A 22988-nucleotide genomic window follows, 5' to 3' on the forward strand; every position below is an offset into this window, starting at 1 on the left:
GTCATCATGATTATTTATTTCTAAGTCTACGATGTGCTACATGACTCTTTTACCCAAAGTGCTGCAATGAGCCCCCTTTTTTTTTTATTTTTAACACGGGTAATCCCATTGCCTCCAGCCCCAGCAGCATCATGGCCCACTTCTAGAACTATACCAGCTTTGTCTTCTGATAAAACGCAGAGTGGGAAAAGTCAGATGTGCTGTGATGTGCGGCAGAGTTTGCTGTAACCTCTTTTTCTCCCCCCCCACCCCCCGATCTTTTATGGAGGCTTTAGTGAGCAGACTGTCTCAGCCTAATTATGGAACAAGAGGACAGTTGCTGCTTCACTCGTTCACTCCGGGTAGTAATGTTATGTTATGTCGCGTTATATAAAGTCGGCCAGGGGAAATGTATGTATGTAGGCAGGACAAATGAAACTGCAGAGTTCTGTCTGATTTTATAAGCCCATAACATATCTAATCTAGTATTTTATGGGCCTATTGCGCTGTGGCCCTTTTGAAGGGCTTGGTACGCGATCCCACCTCCCGCCCAGCCAACCAACCAATCAAACAAACAAAAACGAAAGAATGACTGTTTCTGTGGCCCGTGACGTTAGGTCAGCTTTTATGTCAAAAATGACTTATTCACAGTCTCAATGTGAGTCAACAGGAAATTGAGATGCTCGGAGGATTTATCTTGAGATTCACCCGCCCACCGAACCCCACCTGGAGACGCACCACAGACCATGGCACACTTCTCGGAGTAAACGGAGATTTGATTTCTTAAATGGCCTGCGATGACTTGGGGAATGGTACATGGAGCGGAAACTCCCGTACGGTGTTAAATAACGAGAATGTATTTATATAATTGTTTTGTAGTTTGTTGTGAGGCCTCAGAACACAGAAATCTATGGATGGCACGGAAGGTGTGAAGCCGATATTTTTTTAAATACTGGCGTGAATGTATCTGCGATGTCTTGTTTACTGTGTCTTCTTCACCTCAACCTTTGCATTCAACGCAGGGTTGTTGTCCTTGTGCCTGGCTTTGTCCTATTATACAGGACAGATTCCTCTATATTTACAGCGTATGACAAATTATTATAAACAGATTGTTTGTGGGGATTAAGACAGCTCTTCCTGTTGCTATATGGCCCAAGAGCCGCATGCTGTCAGCTCCTCACAACGCCCCTGGCAACGCATAAACCATTAATGCTCTTTACCCGCATGCCAACCATATTCATCATACATTATACATTACATGACATTTGCTGCATTCATATATTCACATATTCATTACCGCTGTTTGTATATAATAAATGAGGAGAAAGCACTCAGCCTCAGTTTCATTGTGGCATGCCACTGCCGGGGTAGTACAAAATTAAACCATTACTCACCGGCGAGGAATCTATTCACGGCATAATCCTTAAAGAAAAGCACAACATCGTTTTAAAAGAGGCTAAGGATTTGGGATCTAAAAATGACATGAAATGTATGACTTCCACTCCTCTACGTCGCTCAACCACAGGTTCAGTAACAGGCAGCACAGAGGCTAAGCACTGTCCCCCTAAATACAGAAAGTTGGGAGCCCCAATCATTAGCGCAATCTTCTGGAAAGGTTTACGGACAGTTGTGAGACCAGGAGTCCCTCGCACAAATAGGCCTTTTAATTAACTGTATGTACAATTGTACAATTTTCCCCCCGGGGATCAATAAAGTTTTTCTGATTCTGATTCTGAACTTATTGTCCACTTAGTGACAGAGCTAACAAGCACAAGAACAAAATGCCAGGAGAGGAGAGGGGGTAAACGTTCTTTACAGAGAAAATACTAAAGCTACAGCAGTTCCCCAACTAGCCCCGCGTTACCAAGCCTCTTTCTGGTGGTCTTAATTCTCAAGTTAAAACGGCGCCCCACCCCGTGGAGAAAGCCACATGTGGATTGGTCTCGTGCCTAAGAGAAAATCATGAATACAAGAAAAGTGGTGAAGGGGGCAAGTTGCCTTCACGCTGGCACGTCTCACGTGAGGGCAAATCTGTTGGCACGAGGGGTTCTTGCACGAGGGGGGGCCCCAATGGGGGACCAAAAAGCCCTGAAAACGTCTAAAGCCTAAAAATCAGGACAACGTATGAATAATTATATAGTATTAATAGCAAGCAGCCTCAGCTATAAAAAGGCAAAGAAACATTATTGTGACAACTAAATAAAGACACAGCTGTGTCGTTTTTCCATTTCTAAAACATAGCATGATCTGAAGTTACAGTGGAGGAGCAGCTGTTCCTCCAGATGAGCAACACAGACGCTGAGCCCTCAAAGGATTCCTGCATTTTTTTTTAACAAAACTCCATTAGATGCCCACTTCTCATCAGCACCTCCTTCCCTCACCACCCTTCACTACATATACCAGCCCACTTCCTTTGTTCCTTGCCGGATCGTTAAGTTAAGTTTCCATGCCTTTCCTTTCCAGCCTCGTGTCTGTCATCTGTATTCTGTGTTATTTGGTTCATTCTGATTATTGGTTTTTTGGACTCTTGCCTGCTCCTATTGGATTTGTTTGCCGGCTTTGACCGCCGTCTTCTGGTTTCGACCCTCGCCTGCCTTACCACCCCATGAGCCTTTTGTGCTCTGATTTTTGCAATAAATCATCGAACTGCACCAGCTCTGCCTCAGAAGTCTGCACGTGGGTCCTGTCCCCCCGTGTTCCCGTTACCCTGCTAGCTCCAGCAGTGACAATGTGACACTAATGAACAAAACTATGTGCGATAGCGAAAGAGGGGAACTGCAGGAAAATGGAAATCTGGGGAAGGAAGACGAGGCGTGGATGGAAAATGGACTAATGGAGAAAAGCAGATAGGATGGAGACGGCATTAATAATGGCAAAGATGAAACTGAAGAAAAGGAGAGCTGTGATGGCTGAGTGGTCAAGGCGCTGGACATGAAATCTAATGAGGTCCTCTGAGCAGAAATTCAAGAACACTGAACGTTTGTCTCTCTTTATCTGTAAATGCTCTGAAAGTGCGATTCATATGGAAAAGCACAGCTTTCAGCTTCATCAGACGCTTTTTTTTCTGCATAGCTTTCGCGGGTTTTTCCCCCCCGAGCTGGACCGTCAGAACCATGGATGCATTAAAGGGGCTGCTCCAGCAACTTAGTATTACTATTTAGTATTGCACTTCCACAAAGTTGGGAGAATTGCAAGAGATTAAATCTGAAAAAGAATCAAAGCAGCGCAGGGCTGAGATATCCTGACTTTTTACTCCCTAGTGTGGCTCAACCTCTGAAAAACACTAGATCCTACATTTCCCACAATGCAGCTTCTTTTCATCAGACCCCTCCTTGCCTGGAAAACACCCACATCTTTTAAACCCCACACCAGTTAACATAACCCTGATGACGTCACTGTGACATCACTTGGGTTGCATTCTCAGAATTGAAGAGCCACGGAAGGAAATACACAGCTGTTTTGTATGATGAGTAAACTGACTCACTTCAAGAGAGCTGGATGCAGGACAGAAGTGAGACTTGCCGTAAAACATTATGTCTGCGATCAAACATCAAACTAAAAGCCTGGAGCTAAACCACGACACAATATACCTCCATATGTTGACATGCCCACAGCTGACCGTTGGCTAAAACCCTCTCCCAAACGGTCTGCCCTAGCGTTAGCTGTACACATTAGAATGCCCAGCTAACTAGAAGGTGTCATGCCACACAGTTTTTGTGGGGTGGCAGGTTGCAAAACACGTCTTCGTGATAGTCGATTCACGGCGCAGTATGACCCCGCGCATAGAAGCCGGCCCTTGGTGTTGTCATATCAGTGTAGCGTCACGTTAGCTACATCTTCATTGGATTTGGTTGAAGTTTACACTCGCGCAACTCCAGCCAGACTTGTTTGTAAATGTTACGAGTGAAATATACCGTTGTGAACAACAAGGCATCCATCTAACCTACGCCTTCTTTGTCCATGTATTTAAGCTAAGCGGCCATAGTTAGTCTGAGCTTATGTTTTCAATTAGCTAATTAATTAGCTCTACACTTACAACAGAAGACCAACGTTTCTTTATTTCCATGTCCTCTATGTAGCTTTAGCCTCAGTCATTTAGCATGATATAATGTTCGTAGCCATCGAGTGCATAACGAAGATCCTTCCGCCTGTTGCTGTTTTAAAAAGGGGCCAGCTTGAAACACACAAAGTATGGAGCTAAAGTTAGCTAAATGTGCTAGCGAGCTAGCTACAGCTGCTAGACTGTGCTAGTGACACATGACGATTTCAGCCAGCAAATTGACAGCTAACGGCTAGCAATAAGAAGCCTGCCTTTTGTCTCCCTCTGTCATCAAGAGCCCCACATTAAAAAAAGAAAGGAAGAAAGAAAATTGTCAAATATGCGCAGAAGCATATACTCATCTGGGGGGGGGGGGGGTGTTAAACACATCATAAGGATCATTTATTTTACAGCACATGTACGATATGAAAATGACCGAAGGGCACGTAATAGGAGAAACTGGCAGATGACAAACAATAGAGGGGCGGCGGGAAATACGCCAAAATACGCCATGACGGAGAGAGTCGAGGTTGAGCTTGTGCTTCCCAGAAAAGCCATTAGTCAAGAGAACAAGACACAGGTTACTTTTTTGCTTCTTTGAGAGGTTGAATTTTGCAATTAGTGAAGATGTATAACTCAGTCGCAGACGCAGTCAGTGGGAAATGAGCTGGACGCAAGGACAGAAAGACACCCCTCCCTCACAGAGCCGGACATGGTGTCATCATGATGTGCATACAGCTATGTAGTTACCATTGTGCCATGCATCGTCATAATACATGAAGCTACATAATGCATGGGGCTGCAGCTGCAGAGGGCTGATGGGAGGTAGTAGAATTGCTGTTTATACTTCTATGAATGCCATGAATTATTATTTTTGATTAAAATATCCTGAAGCCCAACACGCCACAACGCCTCACACTCGGAATTAATTGAAAGAGAACTGACAAAAGACGGAGGATCGGGAACCAGTCAGTCAAACAATTACATGTCCAGTCAGGAAGAGACAAAGGGAAATAGAATTAGCAGAACTGACATAGGGAAAGACAGAATAGTAATGAGGAAAAGAGGGGGGGGGGTGGAAAAGGAAATGGACAGAACAAATTAGACAGACTTTAATGATTGTCAGAGAGAAATAGGTTGGAGGGTGAGCTTGAGAGACAGAAAAACACTTTTGGACGGATGGAGAAATGGGTTAGGAAGAGCTTCAGCTCCTCGGAGAAACAGTAAGGGAAATGAAATGCTAATATTTAAAAGAGGAGAAGTGATCGGTCCCACCTGGGCCTGGGCTGTAATAGGCCACTGCATAATGCATGCTACCCAATCAGCACACAGTGAGGGCAGAGGTTTTAATTTAAGTCCTCTGCTCTGTCGGTATCTGTTAGAGACAAGCTCTCTGGCTATCCCTGTGTTGACACTGTGGGCTTAATTATCACGCTAGAGGATGGTGAGTAGAAAGCTCTGCTTTGCTTGCTCTTTCGCAGCGTTATCCTGCTGGAGGATGGTGATTTCCAACCACTCTCCCCATCGGGGGAACCCAGCCACGCACTCATGATAAAGAGGCACGGCGCTACGGGGCTGAGCATCTCTTACCAGACTAATCCACACTTCAAAAAGATGTTTACTGCTTCTTTCTCCAGCAGCGTGGTATGCTGTATTTGTGACGCCAAAGTACCAAAATCTGATTGTGTCTGATGACCCTGTTCATTCAAAATGTACGTATCCTAATTCCAGGTAAAGAAAAGTTCACGGAAGTAGAGTTAAAAGCTTCAGACGGCGAGATATTTTGCAGTGAATCTAACAAATTTGGAAGTTCAAAAGCAACACTAGGAAATATTGTGTAATTCTTTTGCAAGTCACCCATTTACAAACTTAGATATTGGAGGCACTGTGTGTAAATTTGCAAAGGTAGATATTGGATTTGGGAGAGAACATACAGCTCCACAGGTGAAATTTGGAAGTTCCAAATCTGAATTTGGAAGTTTTGCTTCCTTCCGAATCTAAATTTGAACGTTTGTTTTGGAAGATACCATCGTAGATCTGGAAATTAGCACGTTGATTTGAGCAGTTGATTTGGCCTATTAGCTATAAAAGTCACCATGTTGATCTTAAAACTCATACTGGTTTTGGTAGTTATCATTTTTGAGTGTAACGTAGTGGAAATGGAAACTCTTTGTACACAAGACTGTAGGCTATTAAGCCAGCACCGATTTTTGATAAGCCTACATCTAACAGCACGGCTGATGTGGGGGGGGTAAAACGCTCATACTTTTATTCCCACCTCGGAAGTGACTGTAACATAGCTCAAAATGTCGTTTGGTGTAAGGCCAGAAAGAAAGAAGAGCCAATCAAAGGGCTGTCGGAGCGACGGCACGACACCGCTCCACACAGTGTATCCGTATTGGGGGTTGGCGTCGTTCTGGAAGTCAACATGTTGATTTTGGAAGTCAATTTCACGGTCGTAGACCTTCCAAATCCAATATGCAGCTCCACATATTGATTCTGGAAGTTGGCACATTAGTTCTGCAAGTCAACATATTAGTTTTGGAAATAACGACGGCACACTGTATATTCTAACAGCATAGCCTTTGCCAAGAATATTACTGAAATCATACCAAAAAAAAAAAAATGGAACCTCTGTGTTCACATACGGAAGTTCCTTGTTGGTTTGGGAAGTTGGGGTATTAATTCTGGAAGTGCAAATTCTGCCATGAGGCTTTGCGGCTCTCTCGGCAGCACCGCACTACGTATTTGTTGGCTGGCGCGTTGTAAAGTCATAATTCGCACTACCACTAGAGGTCCTTGTTGGGTCAACGTCAACATCCAAACATCGGTTAATGTTTTGGCACTCGAACACGGCGACTGACGCTGTCAAATACGACAGCTCTGTGCCTCGAGTTTGCTTGAGTTGAGGGGACGATGAGACATCTAACAGCAGAAGCGTTTTGCGGTCAAACCCTCAAAGCAACGTGGCAAACCGACACCGGAGCTGCAAGCAGAGGAGGCATTTGCCTTGCCAAGGGGGGCGCCGCATGTGTCATAACCTTCTGTCTCTTCACTAACTGTGGAGCCCTGGACACCTCAACAATGATGTTATGCGCCGCTAATGAAGACACAAGTGTGAGAATCGTCAATCTGATTGATTGCTTTCAGAAGAAGAGCAGTTGTAACCTTCAGCCCGCGTGGGGCTATTCACATCTGCTTATTAGCTTCGAAGGTTATAGCGGTTACCAGTGCTTATTCACATCCACAACAAATTAGCCTCCTTCATTCAAATCCCTCATTAGACAGTAAGTACCTCCGTCTTTTTAATTACGTCTATTTATTTGTTTATATATGTATATATATATATATATATATCCATTGGATGAGTGTACCACTGCAACCATAACAAGCTCTGTTCTTTGTAATTTGCATTTACATAATCAAATGCTGGCCTTCCTTTTATATCCGCCTTTCCATACAACTAACACATCTCTGTGCTCTGAATGCACTGCATGCTGGGTATTCATGGCCTCGAAAAGCTTCAAACGGTTATTTTGTTTTACACCCCCCCGCTCTCTGTTCAAATGTAATTTCTGCTGAAAGTTTATAGGTCAGCAGAATCTCTTCGGTCTTCGGGTCGCACAGCTCCTTTCCCCCCCCCCCGACTCACCTATTGAAAATTGGTGTGTGTTTTTTTGAATGGCAGCAGATGTTCTGACTCCGAGATGATCTTTGAGATCAGAGATTGACCTGCTAATAGCGACTAACCAGCGCGCGGATGAATAATAACTTAAGTCCAATAAAATGGATGTTCTCAGACCTACTTTTGTGCTGAAACTCATCCACTGGCTAATTTGACCTCGATTAGTGTGCAAATAATTCTCATATTTTCCATTAAAATGTTTTTTTTTCCCGAATGTGGATGTCGAGCGTGTTGATCCCATCTTAAATTACTTTTTCTTTTTTTTTCTCTTTTGTGTGTACAAAAAGTCAACAAAGTCAAAATGTGGGGGGAAACAGTCAAGCTACCAGCATGAACACATCGGAGCTGCCTCAGAAAGTGGCTCTGCTGATCGTTTTCTTGAAAGCTGCACCACAGCAGGTAGTTCCACAGTGCCTCCTGCACTCTGCTGCAAACTTTTAATTTGTCACGTCCCGCGAGCAGAACTGATGTCCTGCCAGTGACGGCAGAATTTCATTTGGGCAAAGAGGCCCAATATAGTGCACATCACGCCACGTCTGTTATAGTGAATGGGTGAGCAGGGGGGGCGGGGAAAGGGCTGCTGCTGGTCCCACAGTTTTTGCTGAGAGGCTCCATCGGCTGAAGGTTGTTCTCACACCTTTAGTTTGGTTCATTTGGTCCGGACCGAGGGGGAAAGGAAAAAGAAATTTAAAAAAATGATGCACTGTTTTGTTTTGGTGATGTAATCCTGCGTTATTAGTGGTACACGGACCCACGTGGGGAGATCAAATTGCGGTGACTGACCACAGGTCATACTGCATAATGTAATATCGTGACTACGTGGTCGCTACACTTGTTATTTCCATCGCTTTTTAAATGAGTAACTGCTAAAATACATTGCTGCGACACCGGGGAAAATAAGTCAACCGTACTGATGATGCGGGGTGACATCACCAAGACTCCTTTTTTCTTTTTTTTTTGGTTTGACCCGCTTGGTCTGGACCAAAATGAACCAAACCACAGGTGTGAAATCCAAATAGTCTAGAATCAGAGGGAAGCAGATACACACATATACTGTGTTACCATCACACTCGTACTGATCCATCCATGTCTCTGACTCCTAATGCTGATAAGTGCTTAAGTGTGTGTGTGTGTGTGTGTGTGTGTGTGTGTGTGTGTGTGTGTGAGAGCATGGCAGAGAGAGGGAGACAGATAGGCTGTCAAAATGATTAATTCCCTGTTTGAATGACCGCGTGTTCACCTCTGTCCACTTCCATCCACTCTCCCTCCTTCATCTCCCCTCACTCCCTTACCTCTCTCTCCTCCTCCTGACTTGCTCCCTCTAGTCCCGTCTCCCCCCAAAATCACTTCCTCCTTTCACTCGGTCCTCGCTTGACACCCGTCAAGCTCGAGTCGCGCTGATCTTTAGCTGCCTCTCTCTGCTCTCCCCCCCTGCATCCTCCTCCAGTTTAGAAGTGAAAAGTGGGGAAACAGCTCTCCTGAAGGTTTCTCCAGCACTGATCATTTATAACCAGGCTTCAGTACTCCAGTATCTATGCGGACTCTAGGTGAAGCCTCACCTCCTGCAGTCTCGAAAGGCAGTTCGTCCCTAAAGAACGACAGCTGTAGTTCATATAGCGTAATCCAATCCTCCTATGTCCATTAATATTGCTGGGTATGTTCAAAGCAGTCATCAGTTTGCTAATTTACTGATGAAGATTGCTCCTGGCGGACCTTAGTGGCTCCGTGGGAGTCGGGATGCGCAGGGTATCAGGGTTTAGATTTACAGTAGCAGCTCTGTCCTGCTCGACAGTTATCGTGACATTTTCCAAACTCATCCTCATCATTTCATCCTCAAATCTTTCTGTCTTGCAAAAGTGACGCATCGTGTTTGAAACTGCGAAACACTGAAGCAACAAACAATATTTACATTAGGTTTTATTATTTTAATACTGCACTGAAATACTGGAGACCAACTGTCTTCTAAATGGACCAACAGGACTTTTTGCATCGAACCTCCAGCTTTAGCCCCGACCAACTCCTGGAGTTTGAGCGTTAGCGTCATCTTAAAGTAGGTAGCCACAAGCTGCAGTTGTCATTTCAGCCATGATCGGTGGTTAGGAATAAGACGCTGCTTTGTTTAGTTCTGTGTGAAATTCCCATTGATTTTTCCCAGCGGGGGCACTTCTATGACTTGGATGTTGCGTAAAATATCTGGTTCTCTGATTAAAAAAAAAAAGATACAAGTTCAGGGGTGTGTAACCAACAACTCCCAAGGTGCATTTAGGCAGGAAACATCCAATCACAGAGCTTCAAATTCTGTTGCATGTGCTGTTAAGGCTGGGTGGAAGCTGGAGATGATGTTGTGGAAGCCAGAAACACCATCTGCAGCTTAAAAAACTAATCTATTCCTGTTTTCAACTCTGGGTACATTGTTTTGGGTTAGCTCAGCAACTATGGCGCCGCGTTTGGTTGACAAATTTCACAAAATTTCACTGCAACAGCTCTGATTTGCCCCCTCTATACCTGGCCTCAGAAACGTAGTGACAATTTAAACTGGTGGCCGTAACATAAACCTGTGCGGTCGCTACATAACCCGGGAGAGTCCAGGGCTTCCACACTGAGCAGGAGTGGACTTTAAGTTTAAGACGCTGCCCTGTATGACAGCTCAGACCTCAAAACATTTTACAGCCACCTTCAGAGCTCACAGAATGTGAATATTTAGCATTCAAAACAGGTCACCACACACGAGTGCAGCGCCCTGCTCTGAATTTCCCTTTCCTTATTCATTTGTGAGCTTTGCCAAAGACAACTGCTGCTTTCCTTTTGGGAAGTGATATTCAGTTGTTTTCATTTCAACAGAAGCAACACCCCCCCACCCCACCCCTCGCTGCATTCGTCTGGTTTGTTTTACTCGTGTCGATTAGGCATGAAAAGGATAACGAGATAATGTCATTAGTTGAATACGTTTCGTCCTCCTTTGAAGCGCATGTTATTTGGAGCGCCTCAAGTTCTATAAAGGATGACAGTAATTTATGGAGGAGGTATAATACGGGAGCTGGTAATAACCCTGAACATTTCTGTGACGCTACTGGGAAATGTCTCAATTCATCTCGGCTCTCTGCTTTCAGTTCAGCTACAACCCACCGCAGACTGACGATGTTCCACCATCACGGCGAGCATCAGCGTTGGGTTTGAACATTTCGGTCGAGAATCTGCCTCGAGGTTGACAGTTCGTCAAGGTGAGCGACAAGTGACAAGGGGGGGGGGGGGGGGAGTGGATACATCCTCCGTTTACATTTAGCCAAAAAGGACAAATAAAACACTTTGTTGGGGGGGGGGGGCATTTTGCCTTGATTTGATGGCGAGAGTACGACATAGAGCAAAGGTCCCTTGCTGGAATTATTGAACTGGGGACCTTATGGGACGCGGAATGCTCACTTGGCCGCCAGACACCTTTAACGTGACAAGGACTTCTTGTGGATGTGCAAGCTGTGACTCGAAGGGCGGAACGAGTGCAGCGACACAAAAACCTCGTTTCGAGCAAGTCGGGTGGATCATTTTGTCAGTTTCAGAAGGCAATGTGGTCCTGACAATGGGGGGCGTCCAATCGAAAAAAAAAGCTCACATAGGATCCTTGTGACAGGCAACGACAAGCAACCAATCTGTTTAGTGTATTTATTTGGAGGAGCTCAGCTGAGGAGGAGGAGGAGGGTGGCGCAAACACATGGATGTTGCGGATGTTTTTTTAGCATATGTGCTAGGTGAGCAACAAGAAGCGTCAGGAGGCATCTGTGGTTCAACCAGCACGTACCCATCGGACGGCTGACACATAACCTCTGTTCAAACCATCCACTCCATCATATGGATGACGCAAATGTAACACAGTCGCTAATTACAAAATGCAGGAGAGGGGTGTTGTTTGTCCCTTGGCCTTGAAGATCCTCATCAGAACTCTCTCTGGATGTTATTATTTAATGCCGCATCAAAATGACGTGAAATTTAATAAAGATGTCCAAATCGTCTCGGGGTGAGTTAATGAGAGATTGTCGTCACGGATCAATTACTGTGTGACTGAGTGGGCGTGTGCACGTCTCTCGGTGTGAACGTGTGTGTGTGTGTGTGTGTTTGTGTGTGTGTGAGATAGGATATGACTAATGAACTGTCACTTTCACAACAAACACACGCACACACATGCACGTTCACTGTCCAATCTATTAGTAAAATGTCAGCATGCTGCAGAGCATTCAAAGCCTTCACGAAGACAGTCATTTGTCATATTTGGAGGGGTGGGGGTGGGGGGGCTTATCACACCTTTCCGTAGCATCTCTTTGCGGCGCAGAGTGAAGGTCACTGTCACTGCGTCGGATGGAAACGAAGTTGATGGCCTTTTCAGAGCCGCACGGTCACAAGTTGACACATGTAATAAGCTGCGGGGGGGGGCGATATTGTCGCCAATTGGCTATTAATGAACATCAACCGTTAAAACTGTGTTTATCTACTTGTGCAAAATGACTGATGGCAGTCAATATTGAAAGCATAACGGGGCAGGTGAGTATGTTAAAGTGGAGTTGCCCCCTTCCCCAAAGAGCAAGCCAAAGAAGACGTCCACAGGTCATCCCACCCCGCCCCCCCACCTTACCGGCTGGTTAAGGAAGCGCTCGCACTCTGCCGTCTTGTCTTTCGACTTCCCGCCTACGCTGGACGTGGGGAGCGCGAGCTGCTGCCATGCAAGGTGCTGGTCTCCATCGGGAGCAACTTAGGGTTCAGTGCGCCTTGCTCAAGGACACTTCGGCGTGACGGGGGCAGCAGGGGATCGAGCCCGGGGTATAACCGATTGTAGCGCTGTGAACGTCTTCCAGGAGAGACTGTCTGAAGCCTCTGCTCGGAGCAACAGGCGTGTGAACAGACGCACAGGCGTTCTTTTAGTACATTCGTACTTACGGAGACGCCAAATGTTTGTGCAGCGCTTAATTTATGTGTGCCTGTGCATCTACGGGAATGTGTGACAACGGCGAGGATTACTGTAAAACTGTATGCAAGCGTGGCCCGTGAATTTCCAAGCAACAAAGAAATCTGTCGCTGGCGACGGGAGCCAGAACAGCCAATCTGTCGCGCAACGGCGTTCGCGTACGAGGAGCTGTGGAGCCCGAGAGAGGCCGGCGTGGATCACTGGATAACACACAGGTGCATACACACACACACACACACACACAAAGTCAAAAAGGTGTCCAATTTTATTTTTGACTCCATAACTTACACACACACCCACAAGCAGTCCGCAGTCGCACAAACACATGTGCTCGCATTTGCCCCCCCCCCTTACTCCCCCCGACCCGATCTTTGATATCATTTTCTCACACACAAACACAATCTCAGCGTACACATGCTTTCCATCCCTCTCTCTCCGTCTCCCTCCCTCTCCTCAGCATCCTCCCAAACACACCACACACTCACCCGGACAGATGGCCGTGCTATGTGCTCCCGCTCAGCAGATGCACAAGAGCATTAATCATGAACAAAAAAAAAAAAAAAAAAGACTTGGAGGATTTAACTCTCACTACAGTTGCACCGCTTCCTGTAAAGAGCCCTGATTCATTTGTCTTTTGAAGAACACCGACAGTCCAGGCTTTCTTAAATAGCACACGTGCAGACATTTTCAAGGATTTAAAAGCAAGAAATCGAGTGATACGTGAGACAAAAAAAACTGCAAATTCGGAAAGGCAGATTACAGGGCAATATCTTGCCTGTTGATATTATAGCAATGTATTTCTGTTGGGGTATTACAGCAGTAATAATGACAAATCGCAATGCGCAAATCCTGCGAGGCTCAGGGCGCTGACACTGGCAGAGTTAGCGGTAATCCTCCCACCAGGTGCAGCCGCAGTCAAATGTATGCACACATGGTAATGTGACACTGTTTGGATGAAAACGGCCTGTGATTAGCTCGAGTCTGGCCAGTAGCCTGATCGGTTGGCACTCCCGCTCAGGCGGTTCACTGTGACGGGTCTTGGGCCTGATGAAGTGCTGCAGCTTTAGGTAGTTGGATGCATTGCCATAGTATTTGGTACAGATATGCGTCATCTCGACTTGTCCTCTAGCGCCAGTGAAATTAAAATTTTTATGACCAAAACTAATACCATCATCCTGTAGCTGTAGCCTGCTCGTTTTGGGGTTTTTTTGTGCTAATTAGCGCATGTTAGCATACTAACCCACTGAGCCAAGGTGGCGAACATTGTACCCGCTTAACATCAGCGTGTTAGCAACCTCAATGTGCTCATTTAGCTCAAAACACCACCATGCCAAACAGCCTCACGGAGCCACTAGCATAGCTTAGCTTAGCTAGACTCCAAGTCTTGCTTTAGCATGCATGAGTGGTCCATACATTTATAGCAGCAGTTATCACAAGCTTTAGATGTACTGTATATGGTATGGCACGTGGTATCGTGGTCTTAAAGGGGTGCTCCAGTGATTTCATTTTGTACTTCCATAAAAAATAGGGGACTAACAGGTCAGATTAAAAACAAGAATGGTAGAAAAAGATGCTGCCGAGAGATAGGCAAGATATCTTGATTTTCACCTACATCCATACAGAGTCCTGCCTGATTTCCTTTATTTGGCTCCCGTCCTCCAGTTGATCTGGGTCCAACCAGCGCTCCCCAGTAATTGGCATAGCAACCTCCTGCTCCCTGGAATAATTGGGGCGAGTTCAGGTTTCTCAAGTTACATGAGATGGTGCACTCGCAGTATGTCTTTCCAGCATCACGGAGAAACCAGTGAAAGTGAGAAAGCGGGGGCAGGCGTCGGGACAGCGATTTATCCTATCATTCCTATCATTTTTGAGTCAGTTTTCCGAGTTCCCGAGTTTTACATTTTCACTATAATATTGAATATTCATGACGAAATAAGCAACAAAGTCAAAAGAAAACATCCTCAGTTATTGTTTATTTAACAGTCGACTGGTTTGATTGACAGCAACCAAACAACCCATCAAATTGGATTCAAATGTTGCCAAATTCCGATTGGTGCACGGATGAACCTGACACCTGTTCCTAAGTCCCGCCCCTCTTCAAACCACCGACAAGAGCACAGAGAAATACAGAAATCTCTCCTGGGAAATAACTCCCAACTGTTCCAACTTTGGCAGAAAACGTAGGATCCCATCACTCACAGAAAGAAGCCCATTGAGAAAATAAGTCGTCGGGGGGCCTTTAATCATCGGAAGTGTTCTAGTACTTATATACTTGAGATCGACTTGAAATGCTGCACGTCTTCGCCAAGCCTCCTTTATTCAGGTGTTTACTCTAAACTCCACAGCCCCACCAATAAATAATCAAGCTTCCAACGAGCCCCGTAGCAAGAGAAGGATCTCTTGGATCCGTGACAGCCCGAGCACGTGGTTCCACAGTTCAAAGCAGTTCAGTCCTAAAATCCTAAAAGATTTTCCCGTAATACAGCTTGGCCTGGCTGAAAACAAAACAATTGAAACTCTGACCCACTGTTAAATAAGGAAGCACACATCAGGCAGTAAAACATCTGTGTGCTAAAACCTATAAACCTATGACGAGGGGGTGGGGGGGGGGGGGGGGGCGCTGCGACCTGTGTGATGCTAAAAACCATCCCACAGGTCCGGTTAAGCCTGGTGCGGTAAACAACATGGATTGTGGATTTTATGCATGGCTGGATTAAGCCCCCCCCGGAGCCCGACCGTGAACACACCACTCTGTCCGAAAACCATTTTGGACTGGAACCCCCCCCCCCCCCCCCCCCACCCACTCCCCTCCGCCTGGGTATGGAAAGGTGTTAAGGTGTTTTTTTTACAGCGCTAAGTCGCAGGCTGGTAATGTCTCAATCCCTGATCCGAGCAGAGCGCTGAACTCATGACATCGTCACAACGTATTTCCATTTCATGCCGCTTTACACTTCCACTCCACCGCATGCTGGGAAATATTACAGTTTTTACTCAACTACGATTAATTAACGGCTGTAGCTGCTTCTTACCTTTCAGGTTGAAATTCTGCACACAAAATCATACGGTTAGCTTAGGGGATTCAGCTAGACTCCTTATATACATTACTATATGGAACCATGTTTATCTGTGTGGTCCCACCGTGTAGCAGGTGCCAACTGTAACTCTCCGTGCTGTTAGGTAGTGTACACAGTGGCTTTGTCAGAGCGTTCTCCCTGAACATTGAGGTAACCTATTAATGATGCATTCACCTCGGCAATCATGACACATGGCCCGTAAACGACAGGACACGGGGCCACTTTTAACAACAAACAAAGTGCTGTTATCTGTGATTCTGGCGCTGGCATGTCCTGGTATCCGATGGGAATTACATTTCCGGGTATTGCCCGCCTTTAGTTTCTTGCCCTGGTTGACCTAGACAAAGTAGAAAAAGCTTTATACCTGATAATAAATTAAAAAAATAAGGCCCGACTTTGTTAACTTTCATTTCACACACCAGCCATGCGCACCATCTTGTCCCGTGTGGCGTCTTCCATGTTCGGCTTACCCTGCCCAATCAGAGGAGGCTTTGTGAATGGGGAAGTAAAACCAACAGTTTATTTCATTTTGTTTACATTTAATTATTCATATTTCACATCTATGACCTACATTTGTTTCTGCATTCATCTTTACGAATCGTTGCCACGTTAACGGTGAGTTCACACATGCACACAAAAGAAAATTACAAACACATTAAAAAAGGGGCTCTATTTCTGCACCAAATTAGACCAGGAAGGGACACCGCAGCTCCCTTCCTGGTCTAATTTGGTGCAGAAATAGAGCTGCGGTGTGCATTTGCATGCATGTTAACAACAACAAAAAAAAAAAACTCATACAAACATGCAAATGCATCTCAAATGAGCTCTGGCACAGTGTTTCAGTAATCCAGATATTTCATTAGCCTGGGCGACCTACATTCCCCAGCGGTTTGGATTAGCGGAGCCTGAGCTTCTGCCGCCACTCATCCGATCTGGTGGCATTCTCGTCTGAACTGCAGCGCGCCGCGGCAGCCATGATTAGTGGTTGACACCGTTTGTTTTTGTTGTTTTTTCCCCCCCATGTGGCACTTCCTAGCCCTCGTCACCATGGGCGAGACTTGGGGGAATTACAAGGGTAGGACCTCCTGAAGTGGTCACGGACGGGGGGAGGGGGGGCTAATGTTCCCTCTAGGTTTTCAGTGCGGCCTGTGGGACAGCGTTCGCCACTAGCAATGAAAATAATAGAAGTGTGGAATTAGCGTGTAACGAAAGGAAGGGGCCGGTGGAACTTGAATTTTCTGTAACCCCATTACGTCGACTTTACAGGAAATCATTGATAATCGTAAAAGTCCTATTTTATCCAACGGGAATTATACGTACAACACCTTTCGTCTTTGAGCCGTCAGGAGCTTGAGAGCTTGATTTCAGGATCAAATGTAACTGCTGCTCACAGTCCACCAGAAGCTCAGATGGGAGGCTCGCTAATATGCGAGAGCTAAGTGGATGAGTGGCCTGGCTGTTGGTCATTTGAGAGATGAAGTGGAGGCTTTAAATTACAGTTGTGCTATTAGGAGCGTAATCATCCCTTCCTCCGTCCGCCCTTGCCTGCAATCTTTCAAATGCTTAGGTGGGTGACACATTATGCAACAAACACGTTCAGCACAAATGAGATATATTGTTTTGCATAAGTTTTACTTGTGGTGAATAATCAAACTCCAGCCAGTGGAAACGGATGCATGATGTCTTCTGCGCCTCTGGAGGAGCTTTTGGCGAGACTGAAAAATATAACCCCGGCGATGTCACAGTGATGCCATCAGGGTCGCCTCCGCTCGGGCTGTGTGTCGCAAAGCTCTTGGGGCAGATGTTTAAAAGATGTGGGTATTCAGCAGGCGGGGGAGCTTTAGTGGAAGATGCCAACAAGTTGCATCACGGGAAGATTTCTGCCGCCTCCGCTGCTTCGATCTTGACTTTTTGTCTGTCTCATCCAGCTTTGTGGAAGTGCGATACTAAATTGCCGGAGTGGCCCTTTAAGAAAAGATGGCGACTGCATGCGAGGGGGAAATGATTTGCAACACTGATAAAAGTAAAATTGAAGTCCCAAACCGTGATCCATGACCTTTAATACATAGAAGGTAGCTGCTGCCGCATGGCAGTATGGGTACTTTCTTTGTTGACCAGATGGGAAACATAATATATATTCTTTTATGGGTTGTGGACGTTTTAGCGCTCATGCTTCAATGAAACCCTTACAAAGCAAACGATACGGAGTCCTGAAACTGACAAAAATGCAGTAAAAAGGTTATCAGTCGAGTTGAAACTCAAAACTGAATACATCACTAATTAACATTGCTATTATTGTGTGATAATATGATAGCGTCATATAATATTGTCATATTTTTTAGCATTATTATTGTTATTGATCTGGACAGTTTTTACAGTAAAGTCCATTCTCCTGTAAAATACGTTTAAGGGATCTCAAAGATAACACGAAACCCAAAGTATGTCCACGTACTTCGGTCAAAATAAAACTGGATTAAATCACAGCAATCCACAGCGAGAGTGTGAGGAGTGCGCGGGGGACAAGACTAATGGCAAGGCGGTGATAAGTTAATTGAGAGCACAAATGACACCTTCTGAGCTCCGCATTAAAAGGAACGGAGCTTTATATTTCTTTTTACACTCCATTTTAATTATTTAGCTGACAATATTTTTTATTGGTGTTCATTTTTAATTTTTTTTATTTTCACCACATTTTGTCAGTTTCAGGGCTCCGCGGGGAATTCTTCAATTTGCAAATTAAACCCTCAGGTCTCGACATTTTGTTGGAGAGAGTCTTTAATTCCCATTATGGAGTTAAAAAAAAAAAAAAAAAAAAGCTTCAAGGTGGCTGTCAGTATACAAATAGTCAGTTATGCAACACCTTCAAATTGTCATCATCTCAAACTTAAGCCAACCTTAAACCCATTGAGAGGACAGTGCATCTGGATTTTGGAAATCTCTTAAGGGAATATTAAAATGTAACAGCAAAGCACCACATTGTTCCCGGCCAAGATCAAAGCAACCTGCCGGGGATCAACGTTTGATGAAGTCACGATGTTGTGAGATAATGATTTATGACTCATGTTTTCTTCTAAATCAAAAAGGGAGAAATGTTACTATGGTAACATGTGCCTTCAGTTTGAAGTCGAGCTCAATTTCAGGGCGGATCATTGGAAAATCATTGGAAATAATGGACTCTAACCGCTGTGGTCATTTTAAAAAAAGTCATCATTTTGAAGGATATTTTGACAGTGAACGGCTCTCAAGGGAAAACTAAGGCTGTAGATGCCAAAAAAGGATAGATTCTTTACATTATTCCACATTTTGCGACACCTTCACCATTCACTTATGATTACTTATTAAGGATTTTTAACTCGTTGGCTTTCACACCGTTCCATTTGAATCGCTGAATATTAGCTTTGACTTTTATGCATCAAAATCCTTCTCTGACTTGGTTCTATATAAAAAAAAAAAAAAAAAAAAGCTTCCACCTACAAAGTACCAATCAGTGCTTAGAATGTGAAAAAAGTGGACCAATCAAGTATCGCCTCCTCACCATGTCACCTCACTGCTCTGTGACCGCAGTTAAAAAGGAGCTGAACAAGCAGGAAAAGCTGCTCGACCTTAAGGTTTGAGGATTGTGATTAAAAAAAAAAACGTGATGAATGTAAAATCATAATAGGCTTTTGATATGGATATTATACGAGTAGAGTGTATTAAGGGTACTTGTCATTTAACTTTGTTGTCATCATCAATTTTGCTGTTAAGGATGTGTAAACTTCTGTTCCTCAATTACGAGAAGTTATAAGAAGCTTATAATTCCAAGGTCTCGACGCGTCGGTGGAACTATATTTGGGACTGGGGCTTGTAGGTGCAGCTGCAGCCAGTTGCCCCTGTCCTTCAGCTCAACACCCCCCCCAATCCTAAATATGGCCAATAACTAGAATACACCGCTAAATACCAAAAACTAATCCAGGATGCTGCGCACAGCATCACCAAAAGCTGTGTTTTAACAGTGATTCGGGGGGCTTTTGAGGGGATTTTTTTTTTTCCCTTCACAGATTAACTGTGATTGCTGTGCGAAGGGCTAAAGCTGTAATGCCTCCTGAGCTCGGCGCAGTCAAATGCAGCTAGGAGTTCGAAAGCCTCGGGGATATGGATGGAAAGCTCCTACTCGCAGTCGGACAGAAGTTTCCTCCGCGTCTTGATTTAACAGAACGTGTCCTGTTCTGTTTTCAGCCGCTTTGATGAATTCACGCCCGGCGCTGTCAGAGGGGGGGGGACAGCCCTGCTCGCAACGCAACGCAACGCTTGATGAGTTCTGTCTCCCGAAACCTGTGAAAGTGTCTCTAACAAACCCCCCCCCCGCCCAATCAGAGACACATGTCGGGCCATCTAAACGGCGGCGGTTCTTACCTTGCGCCCTCCGGTGTTGAGCCTCAGAGGGGTCAGGTAGGGGTCAAAGATCATGTGACTGGTCTCGATGTCGATGGGCGACTGCCTCTTCCCTATGGCGCACAGGTTCCAGGCTGAGTGCACCAGACCCCAGAAGGATGGGACTGGTTGGTGGGTGGGATGGAAAAGAGAAAGCAGCAGTAATTAGTGTGTGTGTGTGTGTGTGTGTGTGTGTGTGTGTGTGCTCTGCAAGATCCAACCATAAAAACAGAGAGAAAGTGAGCAGATGAGCTTCATTATGATGGAACAGGAGAAATGGGGAGTTTAGGGAGATTCGAATTTACATATGGCTTCATTAAAATCTGACTAAAAGAAAAAAAAGAAAAAAGAAAGAGCTTTCATTAAAGTCTCCAGGTTATTATCTGGCAGTATAACTAAAGCAGGGAAACAGACTTTATTAAAGCCTGTCCAAAAGTGTAGGTTTCACTGCTTATTATCTGCAGCAGTGGTTCCAAAACCTTTTTGTCTTGTGACCCTTCTTCTTCTTTTTTTTTTTTTTTTTAAAAAGGAAGCAATGTTTGTGAGCCTCATCACAGGTTGTGGCCTCAGTGCGGTCGGAGCTCACGGCTTTGTCTCATTTGACGGATTTCGAGGAGGCATGAGGCGGTGAAAGTAGCCGTTACGTCACGAGAATCGAGCAAAAAAATGATGGAACCCTTAGAACCGCTGAGGAGCTAAACGTATGACTGCCGCCCCAGCCTGAATGACTTTCCTGGACACCAAAAAGGTCACAGGTTCTAGTGGTTGATGTTTTGACTTGCCGAGCAGCGCAGACTTACACAACACTGACGGACTCTCGACGAAAAAGTAAGATCAAAATCGATAGCAGTAGGACCAGCGATCTTGCCGTTTTTCATCCCCCCCGCGGAAAAACCTGGCGCCCACATTACCCCCGCGGACAGTTCAGTCAGAGATTCTGGTGTGCTATGCTACACTAGCCTCAAGCAGAGATGAGGAGTGGGCTCCAGGGGTCTGGCGAGCAGCCCACTTCTATCGAACTCCACCCCACGAAACGATTGCCATTTTCAAACTTGTAGCCTTCAGCCCCGGGCCGACGCACCTCTATCAGACTTCACCCAGCTCCCCCTGGAGCCACAAAAACCCTTTTCACACGTGCAGTCGTACTCCCCAAGAAATAAACTGTGAACGGGCTTTGATGTGCAAAATCAGCGTGCTTCCCCTTTAAGAAACATAATGAAACATAAATAGTCCTTTGCGATCGGCTGAATTTTCTGGCCTCGTTTTGTTATTTGATTTGTTTCCGTTTCCTGCAAAATGCCGTCTTTGAATCTGACATCAGCGCACCAGGGATGGGAATAGGACCCTTCTGAGAAGTAGAGAAACTCATTTTTCATGACTCCTTTTTGTGTAATTATGTTCCAAATATGTGACATGTAAGCGAAAGCCTAATCTTTATGTTTGCCTTCGACACTTTCCCCTCTTACTGGATGTGAACATGTGATGTATGTACATTGATGTTCATATCGTTGGAGGTCATTTGAAAATATGAATAAAGATCCAATCCAAATCACCATGCGGTGTTATAGAAGTCAACATCTACCACAACTTGACGTGGTTTTGCAGAACTAAAAGCAATATATCAATATGGAAAGGCAGTCTTCTGGTTATCCAAATAATATTTAATTTTAATAGCAGGGATTCGTGTGTCAAAGTTCACTGAATTTGAACTCGACCTAAAAAGATTCCTGCAGATATCTGTTGCCCCCGGGAACGGCTCCACTGATTGAAGCGCTTACGTTCAAATAAACTGATTAAGCTCAGACATGTCACTGTTTTAAATGCTGGTGTGACTGGGCCAGAAAGACGGATTGACTGTCACGGATCAGGTATTTGGCAAAGAGGACGAGGAGCCGAATGCAGACGCTCTCGTCGGAGCAATTGAATTAAAAAGGTACTCTACAGGAAGCCGTGACCTACACAGGCTTACAGTCCGCAACTGGAACGCAGGCTGAGCCTACAACATATCCAACAAGGTGAAGGCAGGCAGGATTACAGGGATCAGGGAACAGGCAGACAGGTACAGGAATGGCCTCCTCTCCATGTCTCGTTTGATTATAAAGCTGGTCTGGGTGCTGTATAAATACTGTGAAAGTATCAAAAACGCTCAGTCCACGGAGAAATGAAACACAGCCCGTATTCAGACACTGCCTTTTTAAAACGAGCCATTGGGACTTCCTGTAAGGTTGTGATGTCACAACAATACAGTCACTGCCCTCAGCCCCCCCCCCCCAGTAGGTCATCTGCTCCAGGCACAACACCACCAAGACAAATAAGGCCTTTTTTTGTTTTTAAAACAACAACCTTCTAAAAAAAAAAAAGAGTCTTAAAACATTGACTTGATGGCTACATACATGATGTCATGCTAAAAGACTGAGGCTAATGTCCCAGACAAAAAGTTAGCGTCCTCCCCGGCGCATGATCCATGCAGAAGACACGACAGAAACTGCATTATTCTTGTATCGCGGGGGACGGCGAGTCAGGCGCCGTGTTAGATCATACTGCTCAACGTCATTCTAACATAACCCTGCTAACATCAGGCTGAACTCCGGGCAGCAGGGCCGGCTCCCATACAGTGGGGAAATACTGCACAGCATACATGTTAATCATTTACGTAACTCGTGAGCATGCAAACTAAAGCAGTTCGCTGACGATGTGCTCCTTAGCCCTGGAAGTGACGCTCATTATCGTAGGAAGTGGTTAGGGTTAACTTACTGAAGCACCTGTAACTTTGGCACATGCTCACAAAGAGGCATTCTCTCTCTCTCTTTCCCTCACACACACACACACACACACACACACACACAC

The 22988-nt window shown here is 45.2% G+C and overlaps 1 protein-coding gene across 1 annotated transcript in view; it reads right to left on the bottom strand.

Annotated features, from left to right (window-relative positions):
* LOC139299694 (carbonic anhydrase-related protein 10-like) overlaps nucleotides 1-22988 on the bottom strand; it is a 63744-nt gene that overhangs the window by 11515 nt on the left and 29241 nt on the right. The window contains exon 3 of the mRNA XM_070922546.1: nucleotides 20124-20266. Coding sequence (XP_070778647.1) covers nucleotides 20124-20266 — 143 coding nt within the window. The remainder of the gene's footprint in view (nucleotides 1-20123; nucleotides 20267-22988) is intronic.

The sequence above is a fragment of the Enoplosus armatus genome, chromosome 17 (assembly GCF_043641665.1).
Source record: "Enoplosus armatus isolate fEnoArm2 chromosome 17, fEnoArm2.hap1, whole genome shotgun sequence".
Taxonomy (NCBI): domain Eukaryota; kingdom Metazoa; phylum Chordata; class Actinopteri; order Centrarchiformes; family Enoplosidae; genus Enoplosus; species Enoplosus armatus.